The 15,788-nt window shown below is 36.2% G+C and overlaps 1 protein-coding gene across 1 annotated transcript in view; it reads right to left on the reverse strand.

The window, feature by feature from the left end:
• Positions 1 to 5,101: 5,101 nt before the first annotated feature.
• The window catches only part of PRKCZ (protein kinase C, zeta), a 33,537-nt gene continuing 22,850 nt past the window's right edge, over positions 5,102 to 15,788 (reverse strand). Inside the window, exons 9-18 of the mRNA XM_010081990.1 lie at positions 14,814 to 15,002; positions 13,687 to 13,784; positions 11,265 to 11,351; positions 10,558 to 10,693; positions 10,072 to 10,159; positions 9,212 to 9,331; positions 8,188 to 8,267; positions 7,528 to 7,617; positions 6,342 to 6,457; positions 5,102 to 5,611 (exon numbers count right to left, since the gene is read on the reverse strand). Of these exons, the coding sequence (XP_010080292.1) occupies positions 5,524 to 5,611; positions 6,342 to 6,457; positions 7,528 to 7,617; positions 8,188 to 8,267; positions 9,212 to 9,331; positions 10,072 to 10,159; positions 10,558 to 10,693; positions 11,265 to 11,351; positions 13,687 to 13,784; positions 14,814 to 15,002 (1,092 nt within the window). The 3' untranslated portion in view covers positions 5,102 to 5,523. The remainder of the gene's footprint in view (positions 5,612 to 6,341; positions 6,458 to 7,527; positions 7,618 to 8,187; positions 8,268 to 9,211; positions 9,332 to 10,071; positions 10,160 to 10,557; positions 10,694 to 11,264; positions 11,352 to 13,686; positions 13,785 to 14,813; positions 15,003 to 15,788) is intronic.

Genomic DNA, 15,788 nt, shown 5'->3' on the forward strand with positions numbered 1-15,788 from the left:
AGAATATTTTCTTCCCTTTCTCCCACCCTCAAACTATTGGGACTGTCTCTGTTTTCACAGGGCAGCGGCTGACAGATGTTCCTGGTTTGAAAAAGGTGACTTGAAGGAGTGTGAAAAAGCCTGGCTTTTGTTAGTCAAAGACATCAGTCAAGATTTACAGAGCACAACTTGGCAAACAGTACCCAGTTTTCCAGAGTTCAGTGGAAAGGTAGGGTGCTGTATCCCTGTTGTCTGCACCTTGGGTGCTCCTTACAACAGGGACAGGCTGAGTGGTGATGTTAACATCGCAAACAATCTGAAGTATTTTCCTCTCTTTAGTCTCTAGAGTGGTGTGACATAGCATGTGTCACAGTTAGTATAATGACACTTCACTGGGGCATTTTTGCAGTATGGCCAATTCTTTACAACATTTTTCTGAAAAAGGTAACCTGTGCAAGTATACTGACTGCTCCTAAGTACTATAATTTCCCCAACAGAATTAAACAGAAAAATGCAAACTGTAACAGGTTAATTACACAGTAACAACTATTACATGTAATTTCCCCAACAGAATTAAACTGAAAAATGCAAACTGTAACAGAAAGGTTAATTACACAGTAACAACTATTACATTGCTCCGAGAGTTAGGCAATAAGACAAAACCCACAATCCTTCTAAGGTAGATTTTTTTTTTTCCCTGAACAGCAACAGGTTGCTGTTTTCATCCTTAGTCTCTATAGAACATATTAAAAGAACATGTTACTGTATCAACTTAGAAATGTTATAGGAACATTGCTCTGAGAGTTAGGCAAGAAGACAATCCTTCTAAGGTAGATTTTTTTTTCCCTGAACAGCAACAGGTTGTTGTCTTCATCCTTAGTCTCTATAGAACATATTAAAAGAACATGTTACTGTATCAACTTAGAAATGTTATAGGAAGACACACATTGCATAAACTCCAGGAAGTTCTTGATTGCTTTACAACTGCTGGAGCTGGCTGTAAATAAAATGTTCTTTTCTTCAATCTAGTTTACCCTTCTCAGTATTTGAAATATGTTCAGCTTTGGTTTTATGTATTTATTGAACTGCATTTGTTTGAAGACATTGTGTGTGTGTGTGCTACAGAATTCTGATGAAGAGAGTCTAGAAAACGAAGAAGTCTTTACCATTGGAAGGAAAGACTTTCAGTGGGTACCATTCCCATCTTTTTGCAAAGAAAACCATCTAAAACCAAAGGATCTTAGCTCCCATCAGCTAACTGAGAGCCAGATTGACTATTTACATAAAGGACAGGGCCAAACAGATAAACTGAAAAATTTACCTTCTACAGCTGAGAAAACATGCTGTGTAACTATTACAGATCAAGCAAAAAATACGGTTGGGGGAGAGACAGAAGGTATTTCAAAACTGGATGCAAGTCCTAAATCATGTAAACTCACTCAACACACAAGTTCTACACACAACGTGGCAGTGTTGCAAAGACCTGAAAAAGCTTTTAGCTTTCAACAGCTCTGCAGAGAGACCGTACAGAACAGCAGGGAAAACAGAAGAGAAAATGACAGGAGGGAGCTTCAAATACAAACAGGTCAAGGGAATATATCATTTGGTGAGAGCAGATATGTGCCTTCAGAAGAGAAGCCTCTTGCAAGCACACCTGAAACTGAAAGCTGCAAGAAGACTGAAAATCAGAGTGAAGGATCTTCAACCCTTGACAGTTGTCCAATGTGTCTGATTAATTTTAGCAGAACGTAAGTCTTTTTTTAGTAACTTCAGAGTATACAAAACCCAAAGTGGTTCTGGATGCCCTGTCTATATACAAAATCAAAATAGACAAAACTTATACTGTAACGTACTTCTTAACTGTCACAATTACCTACGTCTATTTCAGTTTAGAAGTTCATGATTACTAGATTGTACTGGTTCCAAACGTAAGTTAAGGTGGCTCTCTGGTAAACCTTGCTAGTATATGCACAATTAGCATTTTTAAATATTTGAGTAACGGCTTTCTGTCCTCTGTCAATAGCCTAATGTTTCCTAGGATAGCATGACTTGTCCTGAGCATTTTCTTCTAGTAAATTATATTATCAAAGTGGCAGTAGGTAATAGCACCTATAAGACTGTGTCCAATGGCAGTGCTGCTTGTCCATTAATCTACTGGAACACTTCTGCAATTGCTTTGGAAATGAAGGTAAAGAATAGTGAAAATGAAAGGATTTGACTTGGTTTTTCACTGAACAAATTCTCTGTATTTGCAGGCTGTCACAACTGGATATTGATGGCCATCTTGCTAGGTGCTTGTCTGAAAGTGCAGATGATGTGATGTGGTAAATCCAGAAGAATGAAGAGCAAAGGAACAAGGCCACAGATGAATCTTTCTTAAAGGAAATGGAAAAATGTGTCAGGGAAGCACATCCTTGTCTTGAACTTGCTTAAGGATCACAAACCAGTGACTCAATAAAAGGTCAAGTGCCACCTGCCTGTTTGGGGTCTTTTTATTTTACATCTTCTAGTAGTTCTAGTTCTGAAAATAGTGCTATAGGATGTCCCAGAGACCCCCAGGGAAATCTGGGTACTTCTGAAAATATGTACGATTGTAAATCCCTGAAGAACCTGTTTTGTCTGATGCACCACAGTTGTTCTTAATCTTAAAAAACCGTTCAGATACTGGAGCTGGTTAATCTATCTCAGCAAACCTCTACCCTGGGCCTCAAAAACACACAGTTCAGGTGCGATCTAAAGACACAGAATAAACATAAAATACAGTATCAAAATACAGGACCAATCCTATAGATTTAATTTACAGTGAGGTCTCTAAAAAGTACAAGTTGGACATAGTTTGCTGATAAATAATAACAGTCTATTATCTTTTTCATTAAAGTCTTTAATAGATGTGCAAGAATATAAATGTTCTTAGCTGTTATGGATTAGTATACCATCTTCTGCACAATTAAAACTGGTCAAAGATCCCAACTAATTATACAAAACTACAAGAACATATTTACTGTTTTACAATCATTAAATTAGCTAGAATTTTCATTTACTATTTCAAATAAGACAACTATATATCATTACCAGATCCATTTGTAATATATTAGGATTTTTTTCCAAACCACACATTTAATTACATCCTTCATTTTCTTTTATTTATAAAACAAGTACTTTTATATAAAAAATTTCCCCTTCATCATGAACAGAACATTATTCAAACACTTGCACATGAGCAACCAAACTTGTATCCAGCAAACTATTTGGCAACACAGCAACATTGTAAAATGCCTGTAAATTTTTAAATAAAATCAAGTAGTCTTTATAATGTTCGTTTAGCAAATGTGTCTCTGTTCTTCCTTCCCTTCCCTCCCCTCCCTAAGTGTTCTGAAACCTAGAAAAAAAGGTTAAAACAACCCCCAATCCACATTCCTAATATTTCTGTTTTGAAGTCCTATGCCCTGGCATGTCAAAGGACAGCTGAATCTGTCAGATTTCCATTCATGAGCTGCCTGCAGTCACTCTGGTAACTGTTGATTAGTTTTATTACAAGGGGGGTTGAAACACTGAAAGAAAAGTTATTCAGGGTAAATAAAGTAATTGCCAGGGAGAAGGGAAAAAAGGAGTAACTTACCAAGTCAGATTACATTTAAAAGGTAAATGTTTCCCTTAGTAGATACTAAAGTCCAGGCATTTGAGGCAAATACTTCTTACTGGTTAAGTTATTTAGTGCTGATTAAAACACATTTTGCTTAATATGAAAAGCTACAGTCCAAGGGAGAGAAACCCACAACTGAAGTCTGCATGGGATTAATGTAACTAAATAACCACAGGTCTGCATAATTGTGGCTGAGGGATACAAAATCTAGATTGTTAATCAATGATTAATTGAAAATTATAAACAATGTTTTGGCAGTCTTGTCCTAGCACCTCATGACTTGGATATGAATCCGAAAGATGTCATGTTCAGCACCTAATGCAATGCTGTACCCTGAGAAAACCATATGTTAATGTAAAGAAAGTGAAAGCGTCACAATTTATCCTGCATTTTACACCAAATTAGGTGAGATGTCATGGCACAGGGTTTCTCATTTTTTCCATCCCACATTATTCCCCCCCCACCCCCCATCTCTACAACCCACACAATATAGTTAAACCAGAATCTAGCAAAAAGAAATACTGCCTCTGCTGTAGTCCCTTACAGAGGCAGGGAAATCTTCACAAGCACCTGAAGTTTCAGATAGCAAAGCACACTTACTAATCCTCAAATGTAGCGACATGAGCTTTTCCAAGCTGGGAAATCGTTAGCCTTTCTGATGTAATACACCCTTTCCCTGCCCCTTAACACCCCCCTCCCCCCAGTTTCCATGAGAAGGGACTTGAGAGTTATCTTTTGCTTTAACCAATTCTTAGGTACTCATTTTTCTTCCATTAGAAAAATTTCCTACTTTGATGCAAGTCATTTTACCAGAACATCCCACTCTCTTGTGTAGAATGATTAGTTATTAATATACACTGACTAATTGTAAGCAGACAGTTTATCATAAGTAGGAGGTGTGCTTTATCAGGAAAATGTATTTTATATTATGGTTATTCTAGACTTCCTATTTAAACTTTAAGGCTATGCTTAATTATGCTTTTGCTCTATTTCTGAATATCTGTATTGTTGATAAAAATACTTTCAAAAATCTAATATACAACACAACATTGTAGGACTAGGCACTGCTTAAGTATTTTCAGGAATCCTTTGTGTGCAAATTTAGTTTCCTTCAATCTATATATTTTGGTAAATTTGGAGTTTAAAACGACAGATTTTGAAATTGATACTGTAAATTCTAATTTGGAATTAATATTGCTGAGTCACTGCATTTCAAATTCTATAAAGACGCAAATGAACATTAGGCTGCAGCTGTGAACTGTATGCTTCATATGTAAATGGTTACTTAATATTAACAAATAGAACTTACCAGGTTTAAGAATGCTCCAAATATGTAATAATTCTTCAATGCAGTTTATCCATTTAGGCACTTAAATCTTGTACCCAAATTTATGTTTTGATTGCTAATAAAACACAACTCCTTTTAAATATATCTGAGACGTATAGACAGGTACCACTTGTGAAAAAAGGCATCAAAAATAAGCTTCAACACCACCGTAATATATTTTATTCTTCAGGATGTTACACTGTAATATTCTTCAATTGGTAGCTCATTGCATCAAATGTTTGTAGAAAGTACGTAGATCTCAAAGTTGTTCGGAATCTCCTTTTCCAGGGATGCAATGAACATTTCAATCCTTCATGAAACAGGCACAAAACGCAAATTCCTTCATTAATGAAGCCAGTTGTGTCAGTGCCCAGAACTTAAGAATCACTAAGTGGCAGAAGACACCCACCAAAACCATTTATTTCTCTTCTTTGATTTTCAGCAGCAATTTTTTTTTTTTAAATCATTGGTCTCCATCCAAAATCTTACAGTTCCCCAGCCTCGCATGCATATACTGTAGTTAAGGATAAATTTAAAGGTCATTCACATGGTCCACAACGAAGATGTCATTCCTTCATACTGTTTCTTCTGTTGACAGCAACAATGGATTAATATATTCAAATCCTTCAAATTCTGACTGATCTATTCGCTTTATTATATCTCTGAAAAACAAATAAAAACATTTTAATCTATTGCAAATACTATGTTTGTTGCTGTACGTTTCCTTCAAATAATAAAAGACCTTATAGGAATGTATGTGTATGAACCTGTACAGAAGCAGCAATAAATGGGAAAAAGTAAGTCTCTTCAGTAAAGCCTCAAAACTGTAAAATTTTTCTCTTAAAAGAGTCTGGTCAAGCCAAGTCCCCACCTAGCTACCAAAATATAGCTTGTCTTCTTATACTCCACCTGAAGGAACTTCTTCCTTCATGTACAGCAATGACTCCTGAGCCTTCAAATTCCTCTACTAAAGCATCTTGTTCTTCCTGCAAAATGTTTCCACAGCACACGTAAATAATAGCTTTCTGTAAGATTCTCCTGCCACCTCAGACATATTCTGAGGCCCAAGGAGCTGTGCATCAATTGTTTTCTCCCCGAGTACAGAAATGCAAGCTGCCTGGGTCTGGAATCAAATTTCTGTCTCTTCTTTCAGGGTCAAGCACCCGCTCAACAGCAAATCCATTCTGTATTCTGAACTTTCATTACAATACCAGGCAGTCTTCTAATATACAAGTATGGTAAGTTATCCAAGATATGCTGGTACAAATAACTTCAATTTTACTTTCTCTTTGTTCTAATGCTAAGTACATAGCCTCTCTTCAGTAATTTTCAAGTAATTTCTAATTTGATTTCTTAATATGCAAATGCATTTGGGGAAAAATAAAAACATACTCATCATCTGGGGTTAGCTGCACAGGTTCGCTGGTGAACTGCGTATCAAAGTTATCCAAACCATAGTCATCTGTGATCTGAGGCTGAAATGGAGGGCTTGCTTGCTTCTTTTCCAGCTAAGAAAAAGAAATAGGGAGGGGAAAAATTAACACACTATTTACAAAATCCCCTAAGAACATCAACATACATTGGCTCTGGAGTTCATGCACAGAAATCACTACAAGCGAGTTCAATATTGGTGGAAGGTATAAACAAGTTAAATAAAATCAGACATGAAGTTTTAGACTAGTAGATTTTGATACGAAATGGTATATGCTTATCCTGTTTATCCTATTGCTAACTAGGCCTACACTGCTTTCAAGCCACATCCTTAAAGGACCTGGCCCTACTCACACCTACTCACGTTACCAAACCCTGTCACCTACCTGAATAATCCTGATTTTTAAAATAATGTAATTGGTAAATTCAGTCTTCTTTTTTAATGTACTACAAGCAGACTACAAATGCTTCAGGTATGTGAAGCACCTCATCTTCCACGGTTGTGTCTAAACTGGTTTCATGACACTTTACTCAGTCTGTGTTAACCAACTACTCACCCTCCTGTCAATGCAGAAAGGTTTCTAAACAACAAGAGAAATGAAGTACTGGAGCAGCATTCCCATCGGCTGCCTGCTAGTCCCCACCTCTTCTTTCAATGGAGCTTGAAATGTTTACAAGTGGGACTATATGAAATGATCACCCAGAACAGCAGGCACTGGATTCTGATACAGGAAAACTCTGCAGTCCTGCACACCACAACTGCGGGCATTGTACGTGTGTATACTGGGTAAATTTTACAGCAGCAGAACCCAGTGTGTGACTTTGCAGAATCCACAAATAGAAACCAAGGAATAAATGGTTCCACCAATGCTTTAATGTTTTTTTAAATGTTCTCTAAAATTTATCATGTATTTTAAAAGTGATACCCAAAAGTTGTAAGCATTGTTCAAGTCTGGAAGCAAGCCAGATATTGGTCATGAAATAAAGCTTGTTCCCATTATGTTATGTCACCTAGAGAAAGCAAAATAGCTTCTACATTTATGGAATTGAGTTTCCCTGGTTTTAATGGGGTTGTTACACATACACAGAGTTAATCAAAAGAATCTATTCCATTTGAACACATATAAACAGAAGTAATTATTTTTACCAGATCCCAGTCTATGCTGCGGAAAAATGTGTGAGACTTGATATCAGAAAATCCTGTCTGCGGCTGACAACCAAGCCTTTCTTTGGGATCCTGTGGAAAACACAGAAACTCATATTACATACTCTAAGCCACTTACTGCCCATGTTTGTCAAAAGCCCACGGACGTGACTCCAGCATTTCCTAGTACTATGCACACTGCTGCTAAGATACACTTATTACAACTACCAAGGGATTTTTGTTCTTTTTTTTTTTTGAAGTTGTAAAATATATTCTTAAAATGAGATTTCAAACTTCTTAAACTAAAAAAAATTCTAGATTTATTTAGTAATGTATAATTCATATCCTTCTCTCCATTGAAAAATTATAATGGTTCTACAGATTCCAATCAGCTTAATTAAATGAGTAGTATTACAGAAGAGAGTTTGTAAACAAGCCTATAGTTATTTTTTCCCCACTAGATGCAGGCTTTTAAATCAAGCTGGTGCTGTGGAATTCCCTCAGTAAATTAGCAGCTAATAAGTGGGGTTTTTAACATATAGGATACCAAGGTTTTATAGATTTTCTTAATAGTAAGCAGATTAACTTCTTAACTGTATTGCTTTCAACAGGAAGCTCTGACTTCCAGATCTTAGATGCTAAAAATAAGAGAATGTTATTTACCTTGTTTAAAAATCCTTTTAACACATGGGAAGCCTTGACAGAAAGAAACCTTGGAATCCGGATTGGCTTCTCAAGAATAACTGTTACAGGTTTAAAAACAGCAATATTGTTTTTTGGTTTATGACATTGACCGTGATTTCAACACAAACACTATTATTTAAATATGTTACCATTTGGAAAATGGGAAGATACAGTAATTTAAAATTATGCAAACAAAAGGAGCTACAGTAATTCAAGGCACTCTTATACTGACATTTTAAGATTTCCTAAAAGAAATGTTAGCTTCATTATCTTTTTCTATTTTTTGTAGTACAAACAGGGAATAAAATTTTCAGTGTCTTCAGTATATGGAAAGCTGTGATCAATTTAACATTAGGCTTGTCAAGAAGACCATGGCAGATTCTGTTACATAATCACATCAACTAGTTTTAAGAATGGTTCTGCATAGCAGGGAGTAGGCAACTTTGCAATTCCCCAAACTGTTAAGAGTTTCTATTGTCATAAGCATGCCAAGTATTACTACTTTTGTTTAGAAAAATTCATACATCGCTATTCCTGAAAAATGAAACTGTTAAAAAAGTTACATCAATTTCATTATAAGTAAAAAAAAACAAACCACCACACAACACTTATCTGGAGCAAAACTACAGATTGATATGTTTCTGTGAAGAAAGATCCTCCTCTCCTCTCATGTAGCACTGAATTTTAAAATTAATTCTTGACCTGTGGACTGCTTTCTAACAAAGACACTATTCCATACAATTTCTGTCTGTTATTTCTGAACTCTGAACATTTTTAGTAAGTATTTTATAGTCTGAAGAAGGCTTCCTAATTCCAGACCACTTTATCTGAGTTCAACAAAATAAATTCCTGAGATGAAGCAGTGGAAATATTGGGGCCCTTTACCTACAGCAGAACTCCAGGCACCTGTGGGATAACAGTGGAAAAGGAACACCTTAACTGTCCTCCTGGAACTGCTCATTTTGTTTCTTTCTTGGGGGAGAAATAATGAAAATGACTATACCTTGGAAGAGGTAATCTTCAGTGTTCATGTCTGGATTGTCAGTAATAATATCAAATGGAGACCTTCCTGCCATCATTTCAAACATCAACACACCGAGCGCCCACCAGTCCACGCTGAACCCTGTAAACATTTGCAGAGCAGAGATTCAGCCAGGACTCCCCGAATTCAGGTTTTCTCTCACATATGAAGATTAATGGCTTGGTTCTATAAAGTACTGAAATTCTCTGCTTTCACTGAAGCCACAGACATGATTTACACAATCACTGGATGAGACTTGAGAGAGTTTTCTGAACTGGGAGTACAAAGGCAATCTGTAGAGGAACTTGTAGGCATCTGCCAGACAGCAATGCTTCAATGAAAATTCAGTTTAAGCTAAGAATTTTCAGATTTTTTTTTAAAGAAGTTAATAATAGTATTTTACAACTAAATGACAGAATCAACCTATTGATCAGATCAGTTCACAAATAACAACACTGGTTAAAAATACTATTAGACTTTTGAGTTCTGCACGAGCAGTAACTTTGTTACAGCATTCTATAGCCTTGGCTGGAGGACAGTAGTAGCTGGCACCTCAAATTCTTCAAGGAGTGGACTTGGTTTTGCTACAGTATCATTTAATAGTTATTTTTCAGGGAAAGCATGATGTAAGAAAAGCTGAAATGAGCGATTGCAAGGAAAAAAACAAAAATAACCTTATTTCAGAAAAAAATTAACTGTACAACATGCATTTAATTTTCCCAACATACCATGTATTACCCCAAAAATGTGGAAATCTAAAAATAATTGTATTTGAACCAACCTACAACTAGAATTTTGCTTTGTGATTTATTATAACTACAAATTGTTTAGTCACAGCTTACCATATTCTTCTCCTCTGAGGATCTCTGGTGCAATATAATTTGGCGTCCCACAGAAAGTGCTTGTAGTGTCACCAGGGCCCAGACCTTCCTACATGCACAAATCATTTAATAAATTACAAGCTGCCCTCCTGTTGTTGGAATCTCCCTTAGACTTCTAAAGCCAAGTTACTTAGGGACTCTAAAGACTTTCCTTTCAAAAAAGCAATGCTAAAGCTAAATAAATACTCAATAGTGCTCAAAGCTGGGCCAGAAATGCCCTCCGTAACTCGAAATACACAAAGGAAAGAATGCCAACAGTCATTTCTCAGAATAAAGTTCCTATTCCACAACCAAATTCTGGGCTCAGTAACACTAGCATAAAGATAAGGATAACTTTTCTCGGTTTTCTCTTAATATCACTGGATGCAGTATTGGACTTAAAAGGATAACCGGAGAGGTGCACTACAGAATGACAAAGTGACAAAAGAAAGGTAAGAAAAATCCTACCTTGCACATGCCATAATCTGTTAATTTGATATGACCCTCTGCATCTAAAAGAACATTGTCTAGTTTTAAATCTCTGTAGATTATGCCTCTTTCATGTAGGAAGTTTAGAGCAATACAAATTTCAGCAGCATAAAACCTGAAATTAAAAAGGAAAAAATTCCTATTAGCGTTAAGAATGTACAAAAGCTAGTGCAATTTTAAAAAACCTGTTCTTAAAACATCACTTTACAGTCAGCTTTCCTCTATCAACAGTATACCAAAAATAAGCTACACTTACAAGGTCACAGATCTCAAATCATAAAACCATTCCTTAAAATAGATGTAGGAAATTATCTTTTTCATTCTACTAATTAAGAAAATACTTATTCTTTATCCTACAGAATTTTCTGAAAACTCCAAGTATGACATAGAAGATCTGCATTTTCAGCTTAAGAGTTACAATGAGGCTTTATGCAAAGCCACACAAAGACTTCCAATTTTCTCCTACCAACACTATATCGATTTAACGTAGGACCAAAATAAGGAGGATAGCTACATCTATCAGATCAAAGCAGTGTTACCTAAATTACATTCTAAACTTAAGAATCAACCTTTTGTTCTTCCTATGCTATTCATATTCTTCCATGGAATACAGTTTGGAAAGCATTTCATACAACATTAAACAACTACAACACAAAACACCACTCTGAACAGTGGTGGTAAAATACCTTGCATGTTCTTCAGGAAGTTTTCTTTGTCGTTGCATATGAAACATAAGATCTCCCCCATTTACATACTCTATGACAAGAAACAATCTGAAAGTATATAATACAATTAATGGATTCCAAGGCAACTCTCAAGAAAAACTGTTCTTATCCTTCCAATGTGAGCCATTTTCACTTCCACTCTTGAACTAGACTTCTAGATTTGTTATAGTTACAGAACCCAATTAAGAGAAAAATGAGTGCTTATTTGATCTGTATTCTGTAGGATCACATCCTTTGTTTAAATGACAACCTAAATCTAAAGGAGGCTGCTGCACACAACAGTGAAACCTGCAGAGTAACAGCATTTGCCCAATGTAATGTTTGATTTGTAGACAGACAGACGAAGGAGTTTGAGGACTGAGAGACTCAACTCACACATCTTCATTATTTATCAGAGACACAAACTAAAGTTGGCCAGCTAGCAGGACTATGAAATCCCACCCTCCCTGGAGTTTGCCAAGACATTATCTGTAGAAAAACATTAAAGTATAACACCCACTTCTGTTACTCTTCACACAGCACACTAACTAAATGGAAGATCCGGGCACAGAAAGGCTGCAGCATCAAGTCCCTCTGTAGAACAAGTTTTTGAAACAATCTTCTCCAAGCAAACAAGAGAAAAGTCAGTAGGGGAAAAAAATATAGGTGGGATCAGCCATATAAAAAGCCTTCTATTACACTCTGCAGGAAAGGTTTCATCCTTGGGCAAATATGATCCAGGCAATGCTGCCAAGGTCAGAGAGACCCACAGGACACAAACATGCTGAGTGAGAGTTCCTTATGAAGGCTGCTGCTGTCCCGGGAGGCAGTTTTTCTTCATACACCTAATTTTCCATGAGTTGAAAACTCCTTTCCATATACTCACACACTGAAACCTATTCCATTTGGAAAACACATGCTCCAGTCTCTCAGAACATTATAAAGGGTAACAAGAAGATTTTTTTTTTTTTCTTTGAAAAGGATTCTTCAGTTGAAAGACTTAACTTGCTAAAAACTTGAAAGGTAAACCAGGGAAAATTATTGGACACAGTCCAGCTAGCAAGTGTTTGAGTGGCCTCCCCAAAAGAATATAAACCCTAAACTAAAATTAAACAACAAATAAAATAGGTAGCACTGTCCTAAGTATTTTATTACAGCATTCCTCATATTTTTTGCTTCCAACTTTCCTATCCTGTTTAGAAGCTTCCAATGCTGTATCACCATTCAGAACCTACGATGGAAAGCTGCTTGTGTCAAGTCATGTTCAAGCACAGGGGTGTGTGAGTGCTTGTGGTCCTAGCTGGTTTTAGAAGGATTTACTCAAACACCAGCGGTTTTGGAGGATGGAGGTTTCAGATTGTTGCCATCCTTGGAAGACACTTATCTGGCAATTCTGGTCAAGCCCAAAGCACATATTTTATTACGATAATAATACACTAGGATCTGAAACAATGTAAAAAGCTACATTTAGCATCAATTAGAATTTTTTTTTTAAGAACACATTTCTTTTAACTTAAAAGTTTATTTAAAATTCTATTTAACAGAAATAACATGCTTTTGGAACTGCTGCCCCCCAATTAGTACACTTATACACAAGCTGTTCTTGTATGACACCTTGTTTTCTTTGGGCCAGTTACACAATCTGAAGTTGATGTGTGTAACAGTAAACAGCTGCCTGTGAAAACAAAACATAAAATCCCCCAAACCACAAAACCCACACACATCCAAATTCCCCAGTGACATTCATAAGCATGGGCATGAATGTTCTTGATTTTCTTCATATTCCAATTGCAAATTAAGAAACAAATAATCCACTTTGGATTGCGCACACAAGGACAAAAAAAAAAATCAGTATTTCAATGTAGCTAAGAATTTATTAAGCACTTTTTCAAATAAAGTGACATACCTTATCAATATGTGCTAAGGGCTCATACACCTCATATAGGTAAAAGAATACTTCCTATACATGTAGCTTTTTATGTTATTATTAAAAAATGTGACTGAGCAGCCCAACTCTGATGCTATTTTGAAGAACAGAGGACTACAGTTTGGCCCTCTGAGAACTGGGTATTACAATCTGTCTCTTAAAGCTCTGTTTCACTCTGCTCCCATCCTCCTCTTCCTGAAGCCACACAGCCGATGCTCAGGAAGACAGCACATAGTTCCTCTTCCTTCTCATTCATCTTCTCCCCTCAGATCTGGACCTGGAAAACCCTGACTCTTCTCCACACCACACTGGCTGAGCTCCCCCCCTAGAACTGGCTTTGTTGTAGCAGCGGATCCCTGACGACACTAATGCTGCCTTCCAAAAACCACTATGTGATGGCAGTGGTGGCGTTTGCTTTATGAGAAGCAGTCAGCACAATGATCAAGATTTTTAAAAATAATTTCAGATCTTTCTTACCGACTCGTTGTTTGAAAGCATGAATGTAAACCGACTAGGAATGGGTTACTGGAAGCCTGTTCGAACACGTGTTTCTCTGTCTGTACCCAATCGATATCCTGAAACAGAGTAATTCAACAGTCAGAACTCCAGAACTTCAGCTAAGCATCAACTTCAACAGGGAGAAGTCCTGAATACTCAGTGTAATGCCTTATAATAAAAACCGAACAAAATATGAATAATACTAGCATAGTACTGCAAGATTCAGATCCATAATAACAAAAGCATTTAATCATTTTTCATATCACCATACAAAATTCAAGCCTTACAGACACCAGGTTTTAGCAGTAGATACTCACTCTTCAGGCAATACACTGATCATGTTCCACCCTGCAAATGCTCAGTACTCTGCCAACAAACTAGAAATATAATTGTTCTAAAAACTGACCATTTTCAACAGATACTTCCTGCTTTCCAACCAATCTGGAGACAAAGACAGATACTGAGAAACCAGGCCCTCCTGTCCAGGACAGTTAGTGAAAGTAAAGTTTGCCACAGATTTCTATTGCAGACAGAATTTTTTTTTTTTTTACAAGTCAGTTAAAGCATAGTGACATCAAGTGATAGTAGCATAATTTTTTTAATTTAAAAATTTTTTACATTTCTATGGATTCTTTAAATCCATGGAAAAAATATTCCAGGGTACTGCATCACTTGCACATAAGCTCTCTAATCATGACTGTAAGAACACAGTTCCAGCTCTAATTCCAAAATACAGTCAATACTTCACAACTGCATTCATTTGCCCTGGAAAACATCTTTGTTTTCTTTCAAAATTAGTGTCCAGATTCCACCCTATTTATCTCGTCACTTACAGATTAGCACATCCAGGCTGGATGATATTTTTCACATACATCCTACTAAGACTACTACTAATTGTTGATTATTATTAAAATAATGAACATTAATCTCAGATTTAATCTTGTTGCTTCATGCAGACAGTTGATGAGAAATGAGTTCTAAAGTCAGTAAAACTTTTATTACAGAAATGTTGTCTAAAACCTTTGCTGTTTTCTTGGTTGAATGTTCTTGTTAAGGCATACCAAATTTTTACAATATGTGACAATGCAATTAACACAGACTCTTACCTCATCATCATGGACCAATTCTTTTTTCACTACTTTCATAGCATAAATTTGATCATTCTTTTTTAACCGAACTAAAAGAACTTTGGCATAACTTCCACGTCCAATAACTCTGATTAAATCAAAGTCCTGTAGTCCAAGCCCCTGAGAAATCTTAATTCCATCCATTCCGTCAATGACTGGTTTGATATCCTGTATAAAAAGAAACAGATGCTAGAAACAGAAGATATTTTCATAACCAGTAACTATTAAAGCAAAGAGGTCTCTAACCACTGGACAGGATTTGCTGAGTTTGCTTGCCATTGTCACTGGCACACAGATCTGAAAGGCTGATGATAACACCATTGTTTAGAAATGTTAGGTTGGTATTGGTTTTGCTTTTTCTGAAAGTGTGTTTTTCAAGGCAGTAGTTCATTCAATGAATCATTTAAATATTCCCTACTGAAAAAGAAAAGGCAACGCCTTGAGAAATGAGGTTTTATTCAAATTCTTGAATTGCAGGCCATGTAGAATTAATTATCCTTTGCACTAAGTGAAGAACATTTCTCATATTCTGACAGATACTGTAGTACAAATTGATAAAGGCAATCTAAAAAGAAGACAGATAAGGAAACAATAACTTACTAATGAATATACCTGTCTTAGTTTCAGTTTAGGCAACAGCTGTCTGTGTCGAGTTCACTACAGTTCTAATGAAAATGAAGATTTCTAATAAGTGCCTGGGAACATGCAGAAGCAGATGCCAGTTTCTGAACTGTGAGAATTTGCAGGAAATATTCTACTATGAAGAAAGTAATTTTAAAATTCACTATTAAAAAGTTAAATTTTATCTTGACTCTTTGCTGGAATTAGATGTGAACATGTGAGGCTGAAGATCAAGCAGCTGAACTAGACAAATGCAGCATGTACTTTCCCGTTTCATGTCTTACCAATATATACAATGCTTTGACATACTTCTGTGGCCTATTTTTATCTGAC

The sequence above is a fragment of the Pterocles gutturalis genome, unplaced genomic scaffold (assembly GCF_000699245.1).
Source record: "Pterocles gutturalis isolate BGI_N339 unplaced genomic scaffold, ASM69924v1 scaffold9049, whole genome shotgun sequence".
In the NCBI taxonomy this organism is placed as follows: Eukaryota; Metazoa; Chordata; class Aves; order Pterocliformes; family Pteroclidae; genus Pterocles; species Pterocles gutturalis.